Source organism: Gossypium hirsutum, chromosome D12, assembly GCF_007990345.1.
Source record: "Gossypium hirsutum isolate 1008001.06 chromosome D12, Gossypium_hirsutum_v2.1, whole genome shotgun sequence".
Lineage (NCBI taxonomy): Eukaryota > Viridiplantae > Streptophyta > Magnoliopsida > Malvales > Malvaceae > Gossypium > Gossypium hirsutum.
The window spans coordinates 17,575,831-17,601,351 of NC_053448.1; the positions used below are offsets into that span (position 1 = coordinate 17,575,831).

General features: G+C 35.9%; 1 protein-coding gene across 1 annotated transcript; it reads right to left on the bottom strand.

The window, feature by feature from the left end:
- Positions 1-16,868: 16,868 nt before the first annotated feature.
- LOC107942358 (probable methyltransferase PMT26) lies at positions 16,869-21,674 on the bottom strand. The gene is made up of 9 exons (XM_016876012.2): positions 21,398-21,674; positions 20,093-21,184; positions 19,853-20,002; positions 19,042-19,312; positions 18,807-18,917; positions 18,541-18,718; positions 17,985-18,254; positions 17,656-17,850; positions 16,869-17,335 (listed from the first exon to the last, which is right to left on the bottom strand). The coding sequence occupies exons 2-9, from the start codon at positions 21,125-21,127 to the stop codon at positions 17,107-17,109; spliced, it is 2,439 nt and encodes an 812-aa protein (XP_016731501.2). The 5' UTR covers positions 21,128-21,184; positions 21,398-21,674; the 3' UTR covers positions 16,869-17,106.
- Between the last annotated feature and the right edge of the window lie 3,847 nt (positions 21,675-25,521).

Below are 25,521 nucleotides of genomic sequence, written 5' to 3' on the forward strand. Positions count from 1 at the left end.
GAATAATTGATGCATATGTTTAGCTCATTTCTTTAAGTTAAGTGTTTATCTTTGATACGTTTAATTAGTGTTTAAATATGTTTAATAACTTTATTTTAATGTGTTTATTGTAGGTGTCTCTTCAGCTTATAACTGTTACAATTCAAGGCTGTTACAAATTAAATAAAGTGGTTGTTCAAGTCATTTTCTATTAAAAAGTAAAGGGGTTGTTACAAAGGAGGTTTATACATCATTTAAGGAGCATTATATCATCTATTTAATTTCGGCAGCAACCTTTTAAACTACCAACCCGTTTTTGCCACTTCAAAGGTTAATTCAAGCATTTAGATACCATTAAGGAGCTGGTTAATAAGTTGGTGTCTACTCGGCTGGCCAAGGGATAACTCAAGAGTCATTTTTCAAGCAATTAAAGTCATTCATTCAGCTGAATTGAAATGAATTCAAGAATGGAGTTATTTGGCTCAAGAATGTGAAAAGACTTGAGTTTTATTTCAGTTTTTTAAATGGCACATTAAGTTAAATGTTTGTGACAACTCGGCTAGCCTATTTTAGCACTATCAATAGATGAAATCAGCCTTTGTAAAGAGACTTGAGACTTTTGCGGAATTTATGCTCAATTTGAGTTTTGTGAGTTATCCAATTCTCTTTGATTCTTTTGGAACTGATCTGAATTATCAAGAATAGCTTGTGGCGTCTATCCTTTCCTTTGCTAAACTAAACTTATCACCTTTTGGTGTGGCGTTCAATATACCTTTGGTTCCTATCACCATTGATAGTGGGTCAAGGTTTTCCATTGTTTTCTTAAACCGTAAATCACCTAAGAGCCATTTGAGATTCGGGTCAACAATCCAATATTGTTGGTTCTTTTTCGGCCTTAGTCAAAATTATCTGTTATCTTTCCTTAACCATTCTGTTACCTTATTTTAAATCCATTTCTTTCATTCTTCTGTCTTTTCTTGTTTAAAAACTTTGTTCATTTCTAAACAAATCAATTCTACTCAAATTCACGATCGGGAAATTTCTATGACTCAAATCATCACCGAGGCGACTTTATATCACAAACAAAATTAAAACAAAAGAAAGACGAACCAACTGGTAAAGATTCCAATAAGAAACGAATTAGAGTTTCTTGGATTGAAAGAAACAGTCCTTGGACCTCAAGAAAATGCCCCAACCAAATCTGGAAAAATAAAACACAAACAAATTTGTTAGAAGTGATTTCAAAGACAAAAGCAAAATGTTTTGTGCAATAATATTTGAAACAATAAGAAGATATTAAAACTCCTAATTTTGATGTGTTTCTTGATGGAACAAGATAGGAGAACGTCTTTTTTGAAGCAACTTTAACCTAGAATTAAAATTAATAACATCAGCAAGCCAAAACAGCAAGAACTAACTTAAATAAGCAAGAAACGATAAATTAAGGATAGAAAACAGAAGATGACGTCCTAAGAAGCCTTGGAAACATTAAAAATCCAAAACTCCTTTCAATGGCTCTAATTCCCCCTCCAAAAAAGAGAGCTTAGCAAGAAAAAGTTTGAAGATGATTCTCACAAGCTGAAAGATTGTTAAAATAACTTCTAAAAGAAACTCAAGAGCAATTCTTGAAGAAAAATGCAAAGAGAATTATTATTAACTCAAAAACAAACATAAATCAATTGTTCTTCCATAAGGGTGGACGACCATACTACTTATAGGCCCCCAAAATAAGTTTTCCTAACTCTAATGGAATAACTAACATGACAACTCATCAAATAAAAAAAGATAATTCTTAGTGTGGACTTTTAATGGGAATTCGGACAAATGAATTAAATGGGCTCCTTGGACTGAATTCTTACATGATGATCCACCTATTAAAAAAATTGAACCTATAGTTTAAATATTTTACAATTTATTGTGATCATTTGGCCTGATATTCAATTAAATTATTTTCCAAACTTTAGGATGGGCTTGTAGACATCTTAATGGGCCATTTTTTCAAGAACTTGGTCTTGTGACCCGTTTGCTCTCGAAATTGGCTCGTTCAAGCTTGTACATGAAATCTAATGTGCCTTGGCTGCAAGATTTAGTTTCTTGGACCAAGATTTCCAAGATTTGAAATCTTGATTTTCTTGATTCTTGAACTTGTCTGAAATAGCAAAATTGGACCAAGATTTAGTTTCTTGATTTTCCTAAAAATAAGAAAGTGAATCTTGAGTTGTCGATCATGTGCACATCTAGGGCCTTGGTAACAAAATTGTAACACCCTAAAATTTAATTCTTTAATTCTTTTGCATGTTTTGACAAAATTGCTTGTTTGCTTCAGTGGTTAAGTGATTTGGGTGTGTATAGGGGGTGTTTGAGAAGCCTGGGTTCAAGTCTTGGCTTTTGCAAAATTTTTATTTTTTGCTCTTAAATGAACCTAGACATAGGCATGTAGTTCTTATAAATTTTAGTGTTAGTTTTATGTCAGAAGAATAGTTTGTGGTCAAGTGGCAAGTGGCGCGTAAAGTTCTCTTAAGGTCTGAGGTTCGAGTCTTGTGCTGCACTGAGGAGTGCTTATTTTTACCACCTATACAGTGAGGTGGTAGATTTGGACTGGAATACTGCTTAATGGAGTTTGAACTGGTCATAGAAGGAGTTGAAAAGGATTTCATGGAGTAAATCAATGAGGGATAAGGGGAGAGATTTGTGGAGGAAATTAAGGAATTTGATGAGGGGGGAGTGTGTGTCGTTTGGGGTATTCGAACAGTGAGAATTCAGTTGGGGGAGGGTGTTTGTGACGAATTTAGTCACTTAGCACTAAAGGTTTTCGGTTTTGTTTTTTTTTGGGTTTTCTCTCAGTTTGCTTTGATTTCGGGGAGTTTCGAGCTTCACGTTTTAGTCTTGGTGCCAAATTTTTACCTAGTTTTTAGAAGTACATCTCGGGATTGATCATTTTTCTTTTCTTTTTTGCTTTTTCCTCTCTTTTTTCTCCATTGCCAAATCCTCATTTTACTCTTTTTTCTGTTTCTTTTTTCTTCTGGCCGAACTTTTCTTTTCTTCTCTTTTTTCTTCTTTGGCCAAATAATCTTTTTGATTCTTCGGTTTATCTCTGTGAGGTTTTCTCCATCCTTATCTTCTAGCAGAATATTACCCAATCATTGTATTATACTCTACGTTGATCCTCTCTACTGCTTCTTGCCATTTCTGTGTTGCAGGCTTCTAACTTTCGGTATGTGGTTTTACTTATCACTTGAGTATATTTGTTCTTCTTTCTTGTTCAAAACCGAATATTCTTCTTCCTTAACCTTTGATTGCCTTGGTTGTTTTCTTCCTTTTATGGTGTTGCTTGTTGCAGTCTTAGGGTTCCTTCGAGGAGTGGTCGTTTGCAAGTTGTTGAAATAATCAATCTTGGCTTCAACATTCAATCAAGCTAAGGAGGGTGTTTTGGTTTAAGTGCTTTTAAGAGGGCGTTATACCCTAACGGTTATGAACTAACTGTGGGACATGTTTGTTTCTAGGTGGGCGCTCGTAGAAATAGTACTCTTCCCGTAAACAGGTGTGTAATCACACCCTCTTTCAACTGCAAATCGAAAAAAGTCAAAAAGCCAAAAAGGACGGTGCTAAGACCATATGGTCGTGTGAATGCTCGTGGTAAATCGAGCTCACGTAACGCAGTGGTGGACTGTAGAGGCCTCCGTGAGCGTTTTCATGGACTTAGGCTATAATGGGACCGAAATACCAACGAATGGTAAAATTACCGAAATACCCTCGAAGGGTAAAATTACTGAAAACTCTCGAAGGGTAAAATTACTAAAATACCCTGAAAGCTAAAATTATCGAAATACCCTCGAAGGGTAAAATTATCAAAATATCCCTGAATGGTAAAATGATCAAAATACCCCTGAAGGGTAAAATGTCTAAAATACCCTCGAAGGGTAAAATGACTGAAATACCCTTATAGGGTAAAATTACCAAAATATCCCTAAATGGTAAAATGACCAAAATACCCCCAAAGGGTAAAATGTCTGAAATACCCCCGAAGGATAAAATGACCGAAATACCCCTATAGGGTAAAATGACTGTTATACCCCTAGGAGATGAAATGACTGTTATGGCCTTATGCTATGTATAACCGATTTGCTTTATGATATATATGAATATTACTGAGTATGACATACTACATACACGTATGGTTTATGACATGACATACTAGATACACGTATGATTTATGACATGAGATTCTGATATAGGGGAAGTATACTATACTGGTGGCTATGCCACATATACTGTTACTGGTAGCTTTGTTGCATTACTGTTACTCGCAGCTTTGCTGCATTATTATTACTAGCAGCGTTGCTACGATATTAGTGTGTTAGCTGGATGGGTTGATTTTATCCCCACATGGTGTGTTGTTGGTACGGAGTGTTGTGTTGGTTGGATTGGGATGGGTTGCATCACTGCATTGTACTAATTACTGTACTGGACTAAGGCCCACATTATTACTATATTGAGCTAAGTCCCACACTGTTACTGTAATGGGCTAAGGCCCACACTGTACTGGTACTGGATAGGGCTCAAGCCCAGACTGATTCTACATATTGGATAGTGATTGGCTAGTAGGGATTACACACTGAGTTTCGTAAACTCACCCTCTCCTTTTAACTGTGCAGGTAATCCTCAACCTTAGACGATTCGGGGCTGCGAGGGACTCGAAGGTGGCCATACAACTACTGTCGATGTTTACATTTGCTTTTATTTTACTTTAAACTATAAGTTGGGTTTTGGTTTGTAATAAGGCCTTTAATTTGGTTTTTAAACTTTAATTGGGCTTTTCCTTACATATTTTATACCGCTAGTTAGGTGAAAATGAATTTTCAAAATAATTACTATTTTTAAAGACACAAACTTTAAACGTTAGAGTTCTCAAATGCTTCCGCGATTTAAATCAACTTATTATAGGAACAACAGTTAATAAGGCAAACATTTGGTCAAATGTTCCGTTAAACATTACTAAAGGGGTTTCCAAACTTAAGAAATGAGTTTTATCAACAAGTCTAAATCTTGAGAGACACTTCAATGTGACACACCAGATACAGCCATAACGTCTAGGCCGGGTTTGGGGTGTTATATTTAGTGTTATTAGAGCCAGGTTGCAAAACTCAGCTGTTGAATGGGTTTGAAAATATTTGAAATTTTGGAAGACTATTTCGAATTATTTTTGAAGGTTACAAGTGTCGCACATCAAGTCTCCAGCGCCGAATCTGTAAGTTTTTATATATTGTAGATTGCTTAAACTGAAATGTATTGAGAGATTGTAGGACTGTACTGAAACTCTTTAGTTAGAGTAAACTGAAACTGTAGGAAACTGGAAACTGTAGGGAGACTTTGATTTGTGAAAATAAAATTCTGATTATTGTTTTTCATAATATATCTATTAATAATTACTGGAATTGTAAACTAATGCATAAAACTTCATAAATAGATTATACGTTATTCGATATGAGCACTAGAGGTACTCGCGGAAGGGGTACTCGATGCCGTGGTAGAGGCCGAGGGAGTGCTAGGGCTGGGTCTTTGGCATCGAACCATAGCCTAATGTTGAGGCTAGAGAAGCACCAGTTTCACCGGTAACTGAGACGGGATCATACGATCGAGCAACTGGGGATGACGCACTATCCCAAGCTATGCTTCGTATTCTAGAAAGGGCCGCAGGGACTGGTAACGGTGCTATGGGCCATGGGTCAATTTTAGAACGACTCTGGTTGAATGGAGCAGAAATTTTTAGGGGTGTTTCTGGAGTAGGCCCTAATGTGGGTGAATACTGGTTGGAAGCCATAGAGAGAATAATGGATGATATTGATTGCACTTCTGAGCAAAAGCTAAAAGGTGCAGTGTCTTTACTGCAAGATGAGGTATATCAGTGGTGGCTTACTCTGAGAGAGGGTACTCAGGCTGAACGGTTAAGGTGGGATTTCTTTAAGTTAGCTTTTCAAGGAAAGTATATGGGCGCAAGTTATGTGGACGCCCGAAGAAAGGAATTTTTGAGTTTGACCTAGGGGAATAAGACTGTGGCAGAATATGAGGTAGAGTTTCTGCGACTGAGTCGCTATGCGCGTGGGATAGTGGCAACTGAGTATAAGTGCTGTGTGCATTTTGAGGATGGTCTCCGAGATGAGTTGCGAGTCCTGATAGCTCCGCAGAGGGAGCGAGATTTTACTGCCCTTATTGGAAAGGTGAAAATTTTTGTGGATGTGAAGCACTCTGAGCGCTAGAACTGTGAGAGAGATAGGGCAGGTTTAGGAGGGATTTAGAGCCCCAAGTTCTTTTGGTAGGCCTAAAAAGAAGTCCAGGTTTGATAGGTCAGTCCAAGCTAGGGTTACTGTTGCTAGACTACAGCCTTGTGCTAACTGTGGGAGACATCATCTGGGTGAGTGTTGGAAGAAGATTAGGGCATGTTTCAAATGTGGGTCTAAGGAGCATCAAGTTAAGGATTGTTCTCAGAGGCCTACTCAGATGCAAGCTACAGGTCAGGGTTTTGTTCAGCCAGTGAGAGGTGGTCACCAGCCACCGAGAGAACGTGGGCAGGTTAGAGGAGGAAATGGTGTAGGACGAGGTCGTGGAACGTATGGCAGAGGGGTTGGTAACATTGAGGTGAGGCAACCAGCACTAGTTTATGCTGCTCATCGCCTAGAAGATGGTGACACTCCAAATGTTATAACTGGTACATTCCTAATTCATAATGTACCTTACACTGCTTTAATTGATATAGGGTCTACGCATTCATACATTGCATGCACTGTGTCTAGCACCTTGGGTATCATGTGTGAAAGTACTGTTAATGAGATGACTGTGTTAAGTCTACTGGGACAATCGGTAAGGGTAGACAAGTTTTTCAGAGATGTACCCCTAGAGGGTCAAGGAGTTATATCTCTAGCAGATTTAATGGAGCTACTATTTGGTGAATTCGACCTAATCTTGGGGATGGGTTGGTTGGTTAAACATCGTGCAAGTTTGGAATGTACTACTAAGCGTATGGTGTTAAAGACTATTGAGGACGAGGAGGTGGATGTGATTGGGGAGCGAAGGGACTTTCTATCTAACGTGATCTCTGCATTAAGGGCTGAAAAACTAGTTCGCAAGGGTTGTGAGGCGTTTCTAGCCTATGTTGGTGTAACTGATTCTGAGGGTCATTCTGTTGGAGATATCAGAACTGTTAAGGATTTTTTGATGTTTTTTCTGATTAGCTCCATGGGTTTCCTTCAAGCCGCAAAGTTGAATTTGGAATTGAGCTTTTGCCAAGAACGGCTCCAGTGTCTATCTCCCCTTATAGGATGGCACCGAAGGAGCTGGTGGAATTAAAAGCTCAAATGCAAGAATTGTTGGATCGAGGATTCATTCGACCTAGTGTGTCTCCGTGGGGAGCACTAGTGTTGTTCGGTAAGAAGAAGGATGGGACTATGCGCATGTGCATTGATTATCGGTAATTGAATAAACTAACTATTAAGAATAAGTATCCCTTGCCGAGGATAGATGATTTATTTGATCAGTTACAAGGAACTTCGATTTTCTCCAAAATAGATCTTCGTTCTGGGTATCATCAGTTGAGAGTTAAGGAGGCTGATGTGTATAAGACTGCGTTTAGGACTCGTTATGGTCATTACGAGTTCCTAGTGATGTCGTTTGGGCTGACGAATGCACCAACTACCTTCATAGATTAATGAACTGAGTTTTCTAGCCCTGTTTGGATCGATTCGTGGTGGTGTTTATTGAAGACATCTTGGTGTATTCAAAAATCGAGGATGAGCATGATGCGCATCTCTGAATTGTCCTGCAGATTTTAAAGGAAAAATAATTGTATGCTAAGTTCAGCAAGTGTGAGTTTTGGCTACAAGAAGTGACTTTTCTGGGTCATGTGGTATCTGCTGAGGGGATTAGGGTAGATCCTCGAAAAATTGAAGCTGTATTGGAATGGAAACCACCTAAGACTGTATCTAAGATTCGAAGCTTTTTGGGACTAGCAGGGTATTCAGACGTTTTGTTGAGGGGTTTTCCTTAATTGCTGCATCTCTGACTAAGTTGCTGCGTAAAGGGGTACCGTTTAACTGGACTAATAAACAGCAAGAAAGTTTTGAGAAATTGAAGAAAGTTCTGACTGAGGCCCCTGTCTTAATTCAGCCAGAGTCTGGGAAGGAATTCATTGTCTACAGTGATGCATCACACGTTAGTTTGGGTTGTATGTTGATGTAGGAGGGTAAGGTGGTTGCTTATGCATCTCGTCAGCTTAAGTTCACGAGGTGAATTACCCTACTCATGATTTAGTGTTAGCTGCAGTGGTATTCACATTGAAAATTTGGAGGCATTATCTCTACGGTGATAAGTGCACTATCTACACAGATCACAAGAGTCTTAAGTATCTCCTCACTCAGAAGGAGTTTAATCTTAGGCAGCGAAGATGGATAGAGTTGCTTAAGGATTATGATTGCTAGATTGAATACCATCCTGGGAAGGCTAACGTAGTAGCGAATGCACTGAGCCATAGGGTTGTATCAGATTTGAGAGCAATGTTTGCTCGTCTCAGCCTATTTGATGATAGTAGTTTGTTGGCTAAGTTGCAAATTAGACCGACGTGGACTGAATAGATTAAGGGTAAACAGTTGTTGGATGAGTCACTAGTTCCTCATTTCCGTCAAGCTGATAATGGAGAAACTTCAGATTTTGGGTTGAATAGTGAAAGAGTACTATGTTTCCATGGGAGAGTCTGTGTACTGAGGGATAATGATTTGAGGTTGTCTATTCTACGAGAGGCACATAGTAGCCCTTTTGCTATGCATCCTGGTGAGAATAAAATGTATCGTGACCTTCGTGAGTTATATTGGTGACCTGGTCTTAAGCGTAAAGTTACTGATTTTGTGGGTAAGTGTTTAACATGTCAGCAAGTGAAGGTTGAACATCAGTTACCTTCAGGGTTGCTTTAGCCGATTAAAATTCTATTTTGGAAGTGGGAGAGAGTAACCATGGATTTTGTGAGTGGACTGCCCTTAATGCCTACTAAGAAGGACTCGGTATGGGTTATCGTAGATTGATTGACTAAATCTGCCCATTTCATACCAGTTCGTACAGATTACTCTTTGCAGAAGTTGGCTAAACTGTATGTGGATGAAATTGTAAGACTGCATGGCGTACCGATTTCTATTATATCAGATAGAGATCCTCGATTTACGTCTCAGATTTGGAAAAAATTACACGAGGCTTTAGGTTCTAGACTGGATTTTAGTACTGCGTTTCATCCACAGACCAATGGTCAATCTGAGAGGGTGATTCAAATATTGGAGGATATGTTAAAGTGTTGTGCAATGGATTTCTAGGGCAACTAGGAAGACTATTTGCCGCTAGGAGAGTTTGCATATAATAATATCTACTAGTCCAGTATTCAAATGGCACCGTACGAGGCGTTATATGGTCGTAGGTGTCGTACTCCTACTTATTGGACTGAGCTAGGCGAACGGTGAGTTCTGGGGCCAAAGTTGGTTTCTAATACCGAAAACAAGGTAAAATTGATTCGAGACTGATTGAAGGAAGTATATGATAGGCAAAAGTCTTATGCGAATCTTAAACGCCGAGAGATTGAGTTTCCTGTGGGGGATTATGTATTTCTCAAGGTTTCTCCATGGAAAAAGATATTGAGGTTTAGACGGAAGGGTAAGCTTAGCCTAGGTTCATTGGCCTTACGTGTACTAAAGCGTGTACCAGCGCTTATCACTTATTGCTTCCAGAATTAGATTCAGAGTTAGCTAATTAGATTATTAGAACATGTAGTTTTGGACCATGAGGTTAAGTACTGAGGAAGAACTCTATTCCTCTAGTAAAAGTGCTTTGGCATAGTCACAGTTCAGAAGAAGCCACGTGGGAACCCGAAGAGGCCATGCGACACCAATACCCTCATCTTTTCTGACTACGTAAATTTCAAGGCTGAAATTTTGTTAAGAGGGTAGAGTTGTAACACCCTAAAATTTAAGTCTTTAATTCTTTAGCATGTTTTGAAAATTTTGCTTGTTTGCTTCAGTGGTTAAGTGATTTGGGTGTGTTTGGGGTGTTTGAGAAGCCTGGGTTCAAGTCTTGGCTTTTGCAGAATTTTTAATTTTTTCTCTTAAACAAACCTGGACATTGGCATGTAAGTCTTTTAAATTTTAGTGTTAGTTTTATGTCACAAGAATAGTTTGTGGTCAAGTGGCAAGTCGCGTGTGAAGTTCTCTTAAGGTTTAAGGTTCGAGTCATATGCTACACTGAGGAGTGTTTATTTTTACCACCTGTACAGTGAGGTGGTGGAGTTGGACTGGAATACTGCTTAATGGAGTTTGAACTGGTCCTAGAGGGAGTTGAGGAGGATTTGATGGAATAAATCAAGGAGGGATAAGGGGAGAGATTTGTGAAGGAAATTAAGCAGTTTGATGAGAGGGGGGAGTGTGTGTCATTTGGGGTATTCCAACAGTGAGAATTCTATTGGGGGAGGGTGTTTGTGCCGAATTTAGTCACTTAGCACTAATGGTTTTCGATTTTGGTGTTTTTTTGGGAGTTTTCTTTCTGCTTGCTTTGATTTCGGGGAGTTTCGAGCTTCGCGTTTTAGTCTTGGTGCCAAATTTTTGCCTAGTTTTCAGAAGTACATCTCGGGATTGATCATTTTTCTTTTCTTTTATGCTTTTTCCTCTCTTTTTCCCCCATTACCGAATCCTCATTTTACTTTCTTTTCTTTTTCTTTTTTCTTCTGGCCGAACCTTTCTTCTCTTCTTTTTTTCTTCTTTGGCCGAATAATCTTTTTTATTTCTTTGATTTGTCTCTGTCAGGTTTTCTCCTTTCTTATCTTCTAGTTGAATATTACCCAATCATTGTATCGTACTCTACGTTGATCCTCTCTACTACTTTTTTTCGTTTCTGTGCTGCAAGCTTCTGACTTTTGGTATGTGGTTTCACTTATCACTTGAGTATATTTGTTCTTCTCTTTTCTTGTTCAAAACCGAATATTCTTCTTCTTAACCTTTGATTGCCTTGGTTGTTTTCTTCCTTTTATGGTGTTTCTCGTTGCGGTCTTAGGGTTCCTTCGAAGAGTGGTGGTTTGCAAGTTGTTGAAATAATCAACCATGGCTTCAACATTCAATCAAGGTAAGGAGGGTGCTTTGATTTAAGTGCTTTTAAGAGGGCGTTGTACCCTAACGATTATGAACTAACTATGGGACATGTTTGTTTCTAGGTGGGTGTTTGTGGAAATAGTACTCTTCTCGTAAACAGGTGTTTAATCACACCCTCTCTCAACTGTAAATCGAAAAAAGCCGAAAAGCCAGAAAAGACGGCGCTGAGACCATATAGGCGTGCGAACGCTCGTGTGGTAAACTGAGCCCATGTAACGCGGTGGTGGACTATAAAGGCCTCCGTGAGCTTTTTCATGGACTTAGGCCGTAATGGGACCGAAATACGCTCGAAGGGTAAAATTATCGAAATACCCTCAAAGGGTAAAATTATCGAAATACCCTCAAAAGGTAAAATTACTGAAATACCCCCGAAGGGTAAAATGACCGAAATACCCTCAAAGGGTAAAATTACCAAAATACCCTCGAATGGTAAAAGGACCAAAATACCCCCAAAGGGTAAAATGTCTGAAATACCCCTATAGGGTAAAATGACCGTTATACCCCTAGGAGATGAAATCACTGTTATGGCCTTATGCTATGTATGACCGATTTGCTTTATGATATATATGGCTGTTACTGAGTATGGCATACTGCATACACGTATGATTTATGACATGACATACTGCATGGGGTTGGGATTTTTGTATAGGGCAAGTATATTGTATTGGTCGCTATGCCACATATACTGTTACTGGCAGCTTTGCTACGTTATTATCACTGGTAGCTTTGCTGCGATATTGGTGTGTTGGCTGGGTGGATCGATTTTATCCCCACATGGTGTGTTGGTGGTACGGAGTGGTGTGCTGGTTGGATTAGGATGGGTTACATCACTGTATTGTACTGATTACTGTATTGAGCTAAGGCCCACATTGTTACTGTATTGGGCTAGGGCCCACACTGTTACTGTAATGGGCTAAGGCCCACACTATACTGATACTGTATAGGGCTCAAGCCCAGACTGATTCTGCATGTTGCATAGTGATTGGCTAGTAGGGGATTACACACTGAGTTTCGTAAACTCACCCTCTCCTTTTAACTGTGCAGGTAATCCTCAACCTTAGACGATTCGGGGCTGCGAGGGACTTGGAAGTGGCCACACAACTACTGTCGATGTTTACGTTTGCTTTTATTTTACTTTAAATTATAAGTTGGGTTTTGTTTTGTAATAAGGCCTTTAATTTGGGTTTTAAATTTTAATTGGGCATTTGCTTACATATTTTATACTACTAGTTAGGTGAAAATGAATTTTCAAAATAATAATTGTTTTCAAAGACACGAACTTTAAACGTTAGAGTTCTCAAATGCTTCCACGATTTAAATCAACTTAATATAGTAACAGCAGTTAATAAGGAAAACATTTGGTTAAATGTTTCGTTAAACATTACTAAAAGGGTTTCCAAACTTAAGAAATGAGTTTTATCAACAAGTCTAAATCTTGAGAGACACTTCAATGTGACACACCAGATAGGGCCCTAACGTCTAGGCCAGGTTTGGGGTGTTACAAAAGTCTTGGATGATCCCGTTCAATCTTGCTTGGATTTGCTTGACCTTCGACCTCATTATTGGGTCTTAAGAAAATTTGAGCCTATCATGTTCATGACCTTGATTTTGGGCCTTGAGACTCACATCACAAAGGCAAGGAAAAAATTGTAGATTGAAGTGGAAAGTTGGAAGCTTTCCATCCTTTTTGTTGATTTTGGGTAAGTTCTTATGGAACTTACTATAATTACTTTGTTGTAGGTGTTATTTAGCTTAATAATATGTTATTTAATAAATTAAAAAGATTAATGAAGAAAAATGTAACATTTGTGTTTGGGTTACTTAAATGGTTATTGATTGATGGAAACATAGATTTAAACATGAAAGATAAATGTCAGTACAAGAGTATTTATGAAATGTGATTATATATTTGATTGGTAGTGATATATGGAATTTTTGTAAGGTTAATGGTAGGCTAAGAATGTTTGAAAGTTAAAGGTGTTCTTTGTTGAATTAATGGTACGAGAATTAATGGCATGAACAAGCTCATAATGTGCTATGAGACTTCTAAGACTTTTGGAAATGTTACATTAATATGTTGATTGAGTAATGCCCTTGTAACTTGGTAGAAGGTTTAGAACACGGTTGGAATGCTAATAGGGATTATTAGCGTATGTTTGGGTTATGTGGAGACTTGGAGATTGGTATTGTTACTTTGGCTTGACATTCAATATGGGCCAAAGAATGTTCTCTTTAAGAACCTTGGTTGTGTGGGATGGAGCACTCTTAGTATATCTTTGTTGTATTGGTTGGAATGCACATTTATGCAATGATTATATACTTACTTGGTTGTATGGGATGGAATTCCTAAGTATCCTAGTCTTGTTTTACTAAGGTTATGAAGGGCATAATAAGATGAATGAATTTAAGAATGTCTAGTAAGATGCAATAATTGCACATTTGTAAGTACGAATGATAATATATGAATTAATGAGATTTATGAAATGAATTGAATTAAAGTATTCTTGTTACTCTAGTTTATAAGATGATTAAAGTTGACCATCTCTTTATGAAATGTGCTTATATGATGTTACTTGTCATTTTTGTTTTAGAAGTAACCTCGATGATTCTTATTTTATATCGTGTTTACCTTCGTCCAACGAGTAACTATTAACTTAGCTACCTTAATGAATTATGCTTATGTGCTATTGTTTTTTGCATGTAGATTGTTGATTCATAGATTTTTTGAAGCCAAGGCAAATTCAAGACATCACACTATATTTTAGATTTTCAAGAGTATGAAAATGACATAATTTTAGTTGTGGCGTGTATTAGGGTGTCTATATTTAAATATATTAATTTCATATTACTTGGTTTTTGTGTTGAATGTTATTTAAATGTGAGTTTGGAAGCTCTACTTTGTATTTCACCATACTATTCTACTTTTGGTTAGTCGATGATATGCATGAATAATTTACTTTCAAGATCATTGGTTGTGAAAGTGTTTTGTAGTAGTTTTATATGTAATTGAGAGTTTTTATTTAAGTATATTTTATGCATAACATGAATAGAGAGACTTTGCAAAACATTTGAAGTGTTTTTGGGTGAACTCAGTCAGTCATGTCACGACAACGAAGTTGTAATGTCGCGACTTTGCACTTCACCTCATCGCAATCTCGTTAACTCAATGAGTCACGTCGCACCCTGTAGCAACCCTGCACTTTTTTCAAGTTGTTTTGACCATTTGGGGCCCGTTTTGGGTTTCGATCACCTTCGAATAAGTTCTAAGTGATTTTAAATTGTTTTTAAAATTTTTAATTTACCTAAAATATGTTTTAATTATCTTGTAAAAGTGTTTTAAACTTATAATTCTTAAATAAATTCAAGATTTCTTACTTATACATGCTTCAATGGCACTTCTCATCTATACTAGTCGCTTGGAACAGGTGAGGTATGTTACAGTTGAAGTAACAAGTAGGTGTAAATCAGATCAATTGAACTTGGCGATAAGATTAGTTGATCTGATTCTCAATTTTTATTATTTTTATTTTAATAATTTATTCAATTGAACTGACCAGACTGATCAAACCAATATTGTTATATCAAAGTCTATTCTTGTGCTTTTTTTTGTTTGTTTGGTTACCCCTTTATGCATTTTGACAAAAGTAGAGATGATGTTGAATGTTGTTGTGTTATTGACTGATGATTAATTTGCTATGCTCATGTTAAGTATTTCGTATCTTATTTGGTTCACATTGAAAAGGAGAGCTTTAGCACGATGCTATGTGTAAGGGGAAGACTCATTTTCTTGATGATGATGATTATGACTCATTTTCTTGATGATGATGATTACGAGGAATTCAAACTCTTTGGAGATAACTTGATATATGTTAAAAGGGGAGTTCTTTGGCATGGCATTTAGGGGGAGTTTCATTGATGGTTGTTTATTAATCATGATATATTTTGTTCAAATGTCAAAGCGGAAGATCTTTCGGATTTTAGCTATTTATGGTGCAATTGTTTTATTTCTTATTCGAACAGCATTTAAGAGAACAAGTTGGGACGGTTAAAGTGGAGTGTGGTATTTTTGACTTGGATCATTTTGGTTGACTTTTTATCAACAAATAAAATTTAGTTTAAGTTAAAATTATTGGTGAATAAAATTATTTTTAAAGTAAGACTTCACATACGTAAAATTATTATGTTCGAATTACATTAACAAAAATTGATTGCATAAACTTTATTTGTTGCGTTTCACGTATTCTACCCATAAACTCTTTGTTCTATTCACAATTCCAACAGAAGATAAATCGAGTTTTATTTGCTGCAAACTAAGCTTTTCCAATACCAGCAAAACAACACTAATAAAATAGAATGTCTTAGTTTGATCTTGACTAAGTTTATGGAAACCGACTTAGTTATGAACTAAATTAATTTGTAAACACAAAATAGCGCATCTTGTTTTTCCTGTCCTTTTTATAAATAAAAGCAATTATTGTGAGATCAAACCGTGCCATGATTAACTCATTATAAGCAATTTTGTTTGCCTCGTATCTATAATTTACTCGTGTATAAAACAACTTCCCACTCTTTTTTAAGATCACCAGTTGTTTCTTTGACTAAAATAATTTTTGAAAAATATCTACTTTTAAGTTAATATTTTTTAGTTTTTGAATGAATTTATGTAAAATATTTTTTTCTTATTTAATAAATTTCTTAAAAATATTTTATAAAAACTTTTCTTAATAAAATAAACATATGTTTGATATTTTCTTATCTTTTTATTATTTAATTAAGTTTATTTTATATCTATAAAATTATATTTTACATTTTTTTTGCATATATTAAAAATATTTTGTTACATTTAAGTTCATTAAGTCATTTTTTAGTTACATAATGACCAAGTAAGTTTTTTTTATTTAAAAATGTGACGTCAACAAAATTGATAAAAAAATTTAATAATATCAACAATTGAACTTGATTTTCAAATATGAAAAATAGATAAACTAAATTTTTGAAAATAAAAGTACAAAAACTAAATTGTAAATTTGTAAAGAGTACATAGACCGACATATTTTAACCTTTATACTACAAAACATTTATTAGTAATATATTTATAATTGTAATAAATATTTATTATTAAAATATTAATGTTGAATATATTAAATAATATGTGAATAATATTATTTAAAATCATTATTTTTAAAATTTATTATTAAAATAAAATTGAAATATTAAATAATTTATTAAAACAATAAATCATATTAATTATATTAATGATTAAATATAATAATTACATATGTATGTTTAATAATATTGAAAAATATAATATTTTAATAATTTTAAATATTTTTAGAGTTCTTTTTCAAAAAATGACTTGAATTTTTCAAAAAAGTAAATATTTTACAAGAAAAAAAACTTATTTTCTATTTACCTGTAAATTATTTTTCATTGACCAAACTATTTTCTGTGAAACAAAAAAAAATGTTTAAAAACCTTTTACATGCGAACCAACCCTAACTTTAAAAGATATAAAAAAAATAGAAATAAAAAACACAAAACAAACATTTTTCTTTCAAACTATAGTTACCTTTATAAAATTTATTACTTAAAAAAGTTGTTTGTTACCCACAGAGTGTAGGGAATGAATTCTAGTACCCGAAATACTTTTTAAGATGAAAATATGACCTTGAAATCCAACCAAAAAATAAACTCCAGTTCAAGTTGAACAGACGATGAAAATTTGTTTTAAATGAGTCCAAAAGGAATTAAATTAAAAGTCTACAGTACATTACATGAAGATTTGGACACCAAACTTATAAGATAAAGGAATAAAAAACAAAAGAAGCAACGTATGCAATACTAAAGAAAAGCCCTATTTAACATGATACAAGCACCATGAATTTCAATTAGCAAAACCTTAACAAAAAGAATAACTAATCGTGCCGACAAACATCATCAATTAACAGATAGCATTTGCCTAAGCAATGGCATATTTGATCGTCTCTACCTCCTTAGGTCGCCACATGGATTTCTGGACGCAGAGCAGGCCTTCCTTGTCCTTCGAGTATGTCATACGCACTTCCCACTGCATAGACTTTAACATATTCTCTAGCTCGTTCATGGTCTCAACGTTGTCTCGAACAATAAGTTTCCCTTCTGGTCTTAGTATTCTGTCAACCTCCGCAACAATGGCCACCAAATTACACCTACATGTCCATAAACCATTGCATAGTTAGGCAGGAGCAGATGGTGAATATCATATTATGGAAAATGTCTTTTCAGGAAAAAGCTTCCACCAGAAATGGGGATTCAATACTAATCCTTATATGATATAAAGGCTAATGGAACAGAACAGAATGTTGATGAATTGATTATTCAAAGAAAAATGAAAAGAAAAAACATTTCAGGATCATGGTTGAAAGGTGATAATTATTTTAATATTGTAGGAGCCATCAACAAAAATATAGGAGAATTGGTAGCAAATCAAGGTAAGTGGAGTCGGAAAGAGAAAAATATCGATACAAACCTCTTGTTAAGCTTTGAGAATAGATGGTCGGCATGGAGAAGATCGTAAGACCTTGGATAGGTGCTAAACGATTCACACCAATCATGATACATGCCAAATAGACCTCTTTCATATATTATGGGAAGTGTATCTGGAGAGTCAATTGGGACCACATTCATGACCCATAAACTCAAATCTTTTAGTGCAGCAGCAAATCTGCAAGCATACCACAGTCAGAATCAAGGAAAGAAGATGAAGCCATAGAACAGAAAGTGTTAACTGTCAAACCATTATATCCTTCCTACTTCATGGAAATATAGGATATATATATATGTACATTTGTTGCATACCCTCCATAAACAGCATTCATGTCCATGACATTTCTGACAGATGACCAGCTTATTCCCATCCCATTTAGGTATGACTTAGTTACCACCCGTTTCCAGTGCTCATTGTCTGCAGCAAAATCCTCTAGTGCTGCTTTGCCATAAACTCCAACTTGGGAACTCAACCAATAAGGTGCTTTTTCCAACCTTTCTGGCCATCGATCAGGCCACTGAGACCCACGTTCTGAAGCATCTACTGGCACTTTGTGCATGCAAGTTTGCAGGGGCACATTCCTGTAAAAAAGAATCAAATCAAATGGCTGTTTTGATAGCTATATTGCAAGAGATCTAAATTTAGTCCAAAGTACAGTGAAATGCCTAAAGACATTCTTATTGGAAAGATGGTACACTTTCTGCTCTTAATACCAATACATATACACAGATATGTATTCGCTACAGCTTTACTGGATGCAAGTTAGCATATTGCTAGTAAGTCAGTGGCTATTTCTGTCATCTTACAAAGTATTAATTCGTTTTTAGCCAGAATATAGCTTTTACATGCAAGTCAAAGAAATAATACCATGCCGCATTTGGATCATCAGACTCAGGACAGACTGGAGGCTCTTGTTTTGACCGTTGCTCGTAGCAGTCGTTAGAAGTAGGCTTCCTAAATGCTGCTACAGCCACCCCATTTACTGCATCCTTACTAGTTTTGTTTACAAGCTCCCAGCACATTGATTTTGTTAGTTCAACCATAGCTGCAGAAAATCCACATATAAATTGAGAAGTTGTTACACACGATAGATTTCTCACACAAGACCCAGAGATAGTACAATGTAAATATACCTTCCCAGATTTCAACATCTTCAGTCTTGTCCTGATAAATTGGAGTAGCAGACCACAGAAAGAAACCACCAGGTCGCAGGACACGGTTCAGCTCCAAGAGGAGTTTACCACCTGCATATTGCGAAGACCGGTGAATATTCAAGCACTGAAAATTCATAAGATACACTCCAATGACTGATTACCATGAATCCAAGATGGCTTATAACTAAATACTTAAAAATAAGGTTGTAAGTACCTTCTATGTGCCATGGAACTCTACATCGTGCACAATGAACAATATCAAATACTCTGCCAGGGTAGGGAAGTCTCTTAGTACCCATCACAGCAGACACAGCAGGAATTCCCCTTTCAAGTGCAAATTGTACTTGAGCTTCATGTTCATCTTTTGGTGCAAAGGACATGGCAACAACACTTCTGTCAAAAAGAAAACCTCCAAAGCTGGCAACCCCACATCCAACATCCAATACTACGCGAGACCGTTTTCCCCAAGCTACATCAGGCACAGACTGAAGAACAAGAAGTAAAAAATTAAGCACATATTGAGAGAACAAATTGCAAGAGGATATAATATCAAACATGAATAAACTAATATATTGATGCGATCCCGACCGCATCATGTAATGGCACCACCCAATGCCGTCGAGATTGGCCTAAACACGAGGGCCCCAAGTGCAAGATGAAGCTCATTTTTAGCTCAATCGAACGTTAGTTCGGTCTTGAATTCTTAGCCAAGTCCATTCATCATTTCCTGAACCATCACATATTCTATTTGAACTTGTTTGAGCTGAAATATCCTCTTTCTTTAATCTAATCTTTGAAAGGTTTACAACTTACTCAATTCACGATCGGGCACATCAACGACTCGACTCACATTCCCGAGTCGGTTCGTATCATATATGGCGATAGATTACAGAAAACAAAATAGCAGATGCCTTACAAGACACATAACTGATATATCATAACAATTGATCACGTATGATAAGAATTACCACTGTAATAATAGAGAACAAAAATGTGAAGACAATACATTCATTTGGAGCACTCACCTCTTCTATGAAGTCGATATAATGAAGCGCACCGTGCTTAAACTGGGTTCCACCACCAGGAAATGTGAGGTATTCTCCAGTAACTTTCACCCAATTCTGATGCCCCTTAATTTGTGCCAATTTGGTATGGGGAACATTGTAGTACCAAATCTGCAGCAGCAGGAAAATATTTGTTAGTGCATCTGATAAAGCCAAATATCAGAGCCAAAAAAAGAACTAGCACATGTTATGTTAAAGTACCTTTTCCCTGCTTTTTGGCCACTCGATTGGACGCTTATATCCTTCAGGAAGAGGAACAAGGCAGGTTGGTGGTTCTTCTGGACAGTGCCTCTCTCGATGTTCATAATGTTTAGTAGAAGGAAGATGCCTGATTGCTTCCAAATTGTCAAGGCATGGGATATAATCAGGCCCCGCAGTGGAATTGCACAGCTTCCAACTATATTTCTTGGATGATAACTGAGTTTCCTTTTCAACCTTTGATTCTGTCGCCTGAGTAGAGAACGATCCAGTTTGGGTCACGGTTTCATTCAAAAGTTCAGATTGAGCACCAGATGGGAAAACTTCATTTGAGCTCTGGTTTTTCAGCTGACCATCATCTTTTGGTTCATCAGAGCTTTTTTCCAACTCCTTATTATCATTTTGATCAACCTTCTCTTCTATCTGATTATCCGCCTGATCTCCATTAGTTTCAGAGGAGCTTTCATCTTGCTTCTTGTCACCATCATCAAGATCAGATTTCTCATTGTTCTCTTCAGATTTCTTGTCATTCTCATCGGAATCAGATTTCTTGTCATCAGAATTCTCTAGGGAATCCCCTTGTTCACCCGATTTGTCACCACTTTTCTCTCCACCTTCTGAAGCTGACTGCTCATCATCCTTCTTAGACTCAGCCATTTTAGTCTCTTCAGTATTATCCTGATTTTCTTGTGTATTCAAGTTACCTTTACCATCATTTTCAGCTAAACTCACGTTCGCGTCCCCTTTGGTGGCATCATCAGGTAAATCCCCGCGGTTATCTTCAAAGTCTGAGGTGTTACTGCTGTCATTGTTATCACTGGTTACCGGTGTAACCTGATCTTCAACCTGATTTTTCTTTTCCTCAGCCGATCCGTTCCCGGTTTGAACAGGGACAACCGAGGACGATGTCAACATCCAAATCCCAACTAAACATAATCCCACGAAAACCACAATAGTGACAGTGGAACAATAACTCGAAGACGACTTCCTATTATTATTATTATTATTATCTACTCTACTATATTTCCCTAACGCCATGATCACTCAGTATTCCCTTCCTTGCTAGTCAAAACTTCAAAATTCCACACCTGAAATCTATTTTCAAAAATAAAAAGTTCAAAACTATATTTCAACGAAAAGCTGATGATTCATTAAAAAAAATGCAGCTCAAACAAGATCTAAAATAATTAAAAGCAAACACTAGCATATATAAACAAGTAACTATATATTTCAAAATTATAGTCAGAAACAACCAGATCTAGTCAAAATCCAACTAGATCTACAACAAACAAAGAAAACGAAATTTACCAGAAAATCCAAAACTGAAGAGATCTGAAACAGAAAAATTTTAACTATCTTTACTGCTTCATTGTTTCTGCATTAAGCAAAGAATTCTAGCTTATAGCTGTCAATGGAAATTAAGGGGGGGAAAGCAATGAGAAAAAAGAAATCTAATTGATGGTTTAATACAAGGGAACTAGATTTTAGAGTTTATATAAGGAGAAAATAAGGCGTTGAAGAGAGTAGAGAGAGCTAAAGTAACGGCCAAGGTAAAAGGAAAAAGCGGCGGATTCAGTGGGATAATAGTATATGTAATCAATAAAAGGTATTATTATTTTTGCAAAAAAATAACTATTGGATTAAGTATCCACTAATCAAATGACAAATTTGCCATTTGACAGATTGTATAACATGTTTTTACATTAAAAAAATATAGAGATAGATGAATAAGGATATTTAGAATCACTCTTCAAAGTTTATATTTATGGATAAAATTTTGGGAAAAAATTTTGTAGTGAAAGGAAAAAAAGTACTTGTATCTATAATATACATAACATGTTGTCTCATTAAAATCCTTATCAGAAAAATGCAATAGGATAAAATTTTGTTTTAGGAAAAAGAGTATAACACGTATTTATTCTACTCATAAAAACATCACATAAGCATTTATATCATCATTCTTTTGAAAGTTATAAGTGAGGAGGAATCTTGAGAAAATATGTGTTGATTGATTTCTTTAAGAGTTCCAACAATAATCATAATAAACTTTGATCACGATCTTTCTATAAAAATATATGTTCAAATCAATTCAATAAATACTTACGAAAATATATTGAACAATTTCCTAATAATTTATATATCCTTCTAACATTCTAAATCTTTCAAAGATTTTAATATAAACTTCATTATATAGTGATTCATATAAAAATTGTAACAACTATCATTAGACGTATATCAAATTCTCATGAACTATTAGACTAATAAGATATCTAAAGGTTATTGCATCCACCACAAAAGAATATCCTTTCATAATCAATGCCAAGACTTAGTGAAAAACTTCATATTTCTTATTTCTTTTTCGTAAAACTACTTCATTTGTACTCTCACTAGCTTTACACCTTTAGATATTTGGACTATTGGTCCAAAAACTTCACGAATTTAATTCTACTTGAGTTGTGTCTTTTTATTTTGACCAATCTATTTTATGTATATATTTCTAAACAAATTTATTCAAGATTCTCATTTTTTTTCATTATCTCAATAATAGTATTTCATGCAAAACTATTATCAACAACTTCCTATTTTCCATTATTCCATATTTTTTCATATTGACATAACTTATTGAGATCTCTTTATTTTCACTAGTTCTATATTCAGGTACCTGAATCTCTTCTAGGATTTTAATGATTAGTTATGTCTAGGTCTCTTCAAGAGCACTCACCTCTACTATAAGACTATTTTGATTTATTATCTAATTATACTAGAATTTTATCTTTTAAACCAATCAATCTATAATTTTTCAGGCATCCAATACTTTCAATTTATTCTAACAAGGTTGTGATACGAGCTCGTTTCGAATGATGTGACGAGTCGTATTATGTTCCTGATCGAATTTAGGTAGTGTCGATTTAGTTCAAATTCAATAAGATGAGTTATAATGGTTTTAAATGACTTAGGAAGCAAAATGGGAATAAATGGTTTCCAATGAAACAAGAACGAACCCTTATTAGCAAATAATGACCCGAGCTTAAAGGTTTCAAAGAAAAAGAAAAGGATGGTAGATAAAACCGAGACCCTCTATTTAGCAAAATAGGAACCTTCGGTATATTTGTGAACGCCACACCAAGGGTGATAAGTTCAAAACAAAGTCAGATTGACGCCACTCGTAAAGATAAGTCAATTGAGCTTTGAAGAATAAAGAGAGTGAATTTCTCACTAAAATTATATTTCATTCAGAAATTTGGCAAAAAGTCCTTTTACAAGAAAAATATAAACTATTTATAGACTTTCAACTAGTAGCCGAATAGACAAGTTCAAGACTTAATTTCTAAGCAATCATTGAACTAAAATTTAGCTTAACTTCATGAATATGGGGCAATGTAGATTCGGCTGAATTGTGACCAACTATGAAGCTTCCACCTTAAGCAAATGGATCTTGGAGATGCATGTAGCAGCTACATTCGGCTAATGGGTTTAAATGAGCATTCAAGAGGCAACTCTTGCTGAAAAATTACCAATAATAAAGAAAGTACTTGAGCAGCCATATCAGGTGTGAATGGACGATTTTGAAAAGCCTTAAAGTGTGAACACCTTGAACCGAATGGCCAAAAGATTTCCAGCAATGTGAAGGAAATAAATGGCAGCTTTGGATAATGAACAATCATCTCTTTTGGCCAAATGGACACATAGAAAACTTAAAAATCAGCACACCAATTTTAATGCATTCCATGCATGTATCGTTAGGTGCATGAACCCAATATGCATGCATCTTCACATCCATTGAATCTTCATGCATGAATCTGTCCAGTTCACCTTCAAATTCGGCTGCACCTAAAAACACACATAAACTTAATTAATTTCAAGCAAATTCAGCTGAACTAAATTAAAGTATAATGTGAACATCCTAAATAACATTGACACAACTTAAATATTAACAAATAATAACACATAAATTCGGCTGGACAGATTTAAAACATGTAATAATTTAGACAAACTAAATGTAATCAAGACATCTTTAATTTGACTAAATCAAGACATATTAATCACTTATATTAATTGAAGACATATTTATAAGCTGTAGTAAAACTAAATTAAAGCTTATTTAAATGGTCCAAAAATTCCAACAATTTATTAACTAGATGGAACGAAATTCAACTTCAAAGAAGTTGAAAATGTTCAGCTCATCTCTAAGCTCCTTGTTTTCTTTTTCCTCAATTCGTTCCACAAGTGCTGAAATAGCATCTTTGAATCGTTTAGCTCTAGCTCGTGTTATCGGACCAATAGGTAGCTTAATGTCTTCTTGTTCGTTTTCTACTAGGTTCGTAGGCAAGCTCATATCATTCCCCTCCTCTTCAGAACGATTTGTCCTCAAATCGAATTCTGCATCAAACGGAGACAAATCAGAAACATTAAAGGTCGCACTAACATTAAATTCACCAGGCAAGTCCAACTTATAAGAATTATCGTTAATTCGTTTAAGGACTTGAAACGATCTATCCCCTCTCGGAAGTAGTTTAGATCGTCGTTGCATAGGAAATCTTTCCTTGCGCATATGCAACCACACCCAATCTCCCGGCTCGAACACAACTCGTTTACGACCTTTGTTAGCATGTTGTTCATAGTTCTTGGTCCTTGCCTCAATGTTTTCTTGAACTCGTTGGTGCAATTGCTTGACGAAATTAGCTTTACGCTTTCCATCTACATGCACAAATTGGTTAGAGGGCAATGGCATTAAGTCAAGTGGTGTTAAAGGATTGAAACCATAAATGATTTCAAAAGGAGAAAATTTGGTAGCTGAATGAACGGCTCGATTATACACAAACTCCACATGCGGTAGACATTCTTCCCAAGCCTTCAAAATTTTCCTAATGATAGCTCGAAGCAATGTAGACAAAATTCGATTAACCACTTTGGTTTGGCCGTCCGTTTGCGGACGGCAAGTGGTTGAAAACAACAGTTTGGTTCCAAGACGCCCCCATAGTGTTCGCCAAAAATGGCTAAGAAATTTCGCGTTTCGGTCAGACACGATCGTCCTAGGCATGCCATGGAACCTGACCACCTCTTTGAAAAATAAGTTAGCAATATTAACGGCATCATCAGTTTTATGACATACTATAAAATGGGCCATTTTTGAGAACCTATCTACAACCATGAATATTGAATCTCGACCATTTTTACTCCTTGGTAAACCTAGCACGAAATCCATGGAGATATCAGACCAAGGGGTTTCGGGAATAGGTAATGGTTTATACAAATCGTGGGGCTTAATTCGTGACTTAGCCCGTTTGCATGCAATGCATCTATTACAAAATTGTTCGACATCTCGTCGCATCTTGGGCCAAAAGAAATGTTCGTGTAATGTAGCTAATGTCTTAGCAACACCAAAGTGCCCTATTAATCCTCCGCTATGGGCTTCTTCAATCAACACTTCT

Bases quoted from the DNA above. Each gene is read 5' to 3' on its own strand.
- LOC107942358 (XM_016876012.2), bottom strand. From the start codon at position 21,127: ATGGCGTTAGGGAAATATAGTAGAGTAGATAATAATAATAATAATAAT. The intron at 18,918-19,041 runs GTACTTACAACC...CGCAATATGCAG, and splicing joins AGTTCCATGGCACATAGAAG to GTGGTAAACTCCTCTTGGAG. The intron at 18,719-18,806 runs GTATATTTACAT...GATTTTCTGCAG, and splicing joins AGATGTTGAAATCTGGGAAG to CTATGGTTGAACTAACAAAA.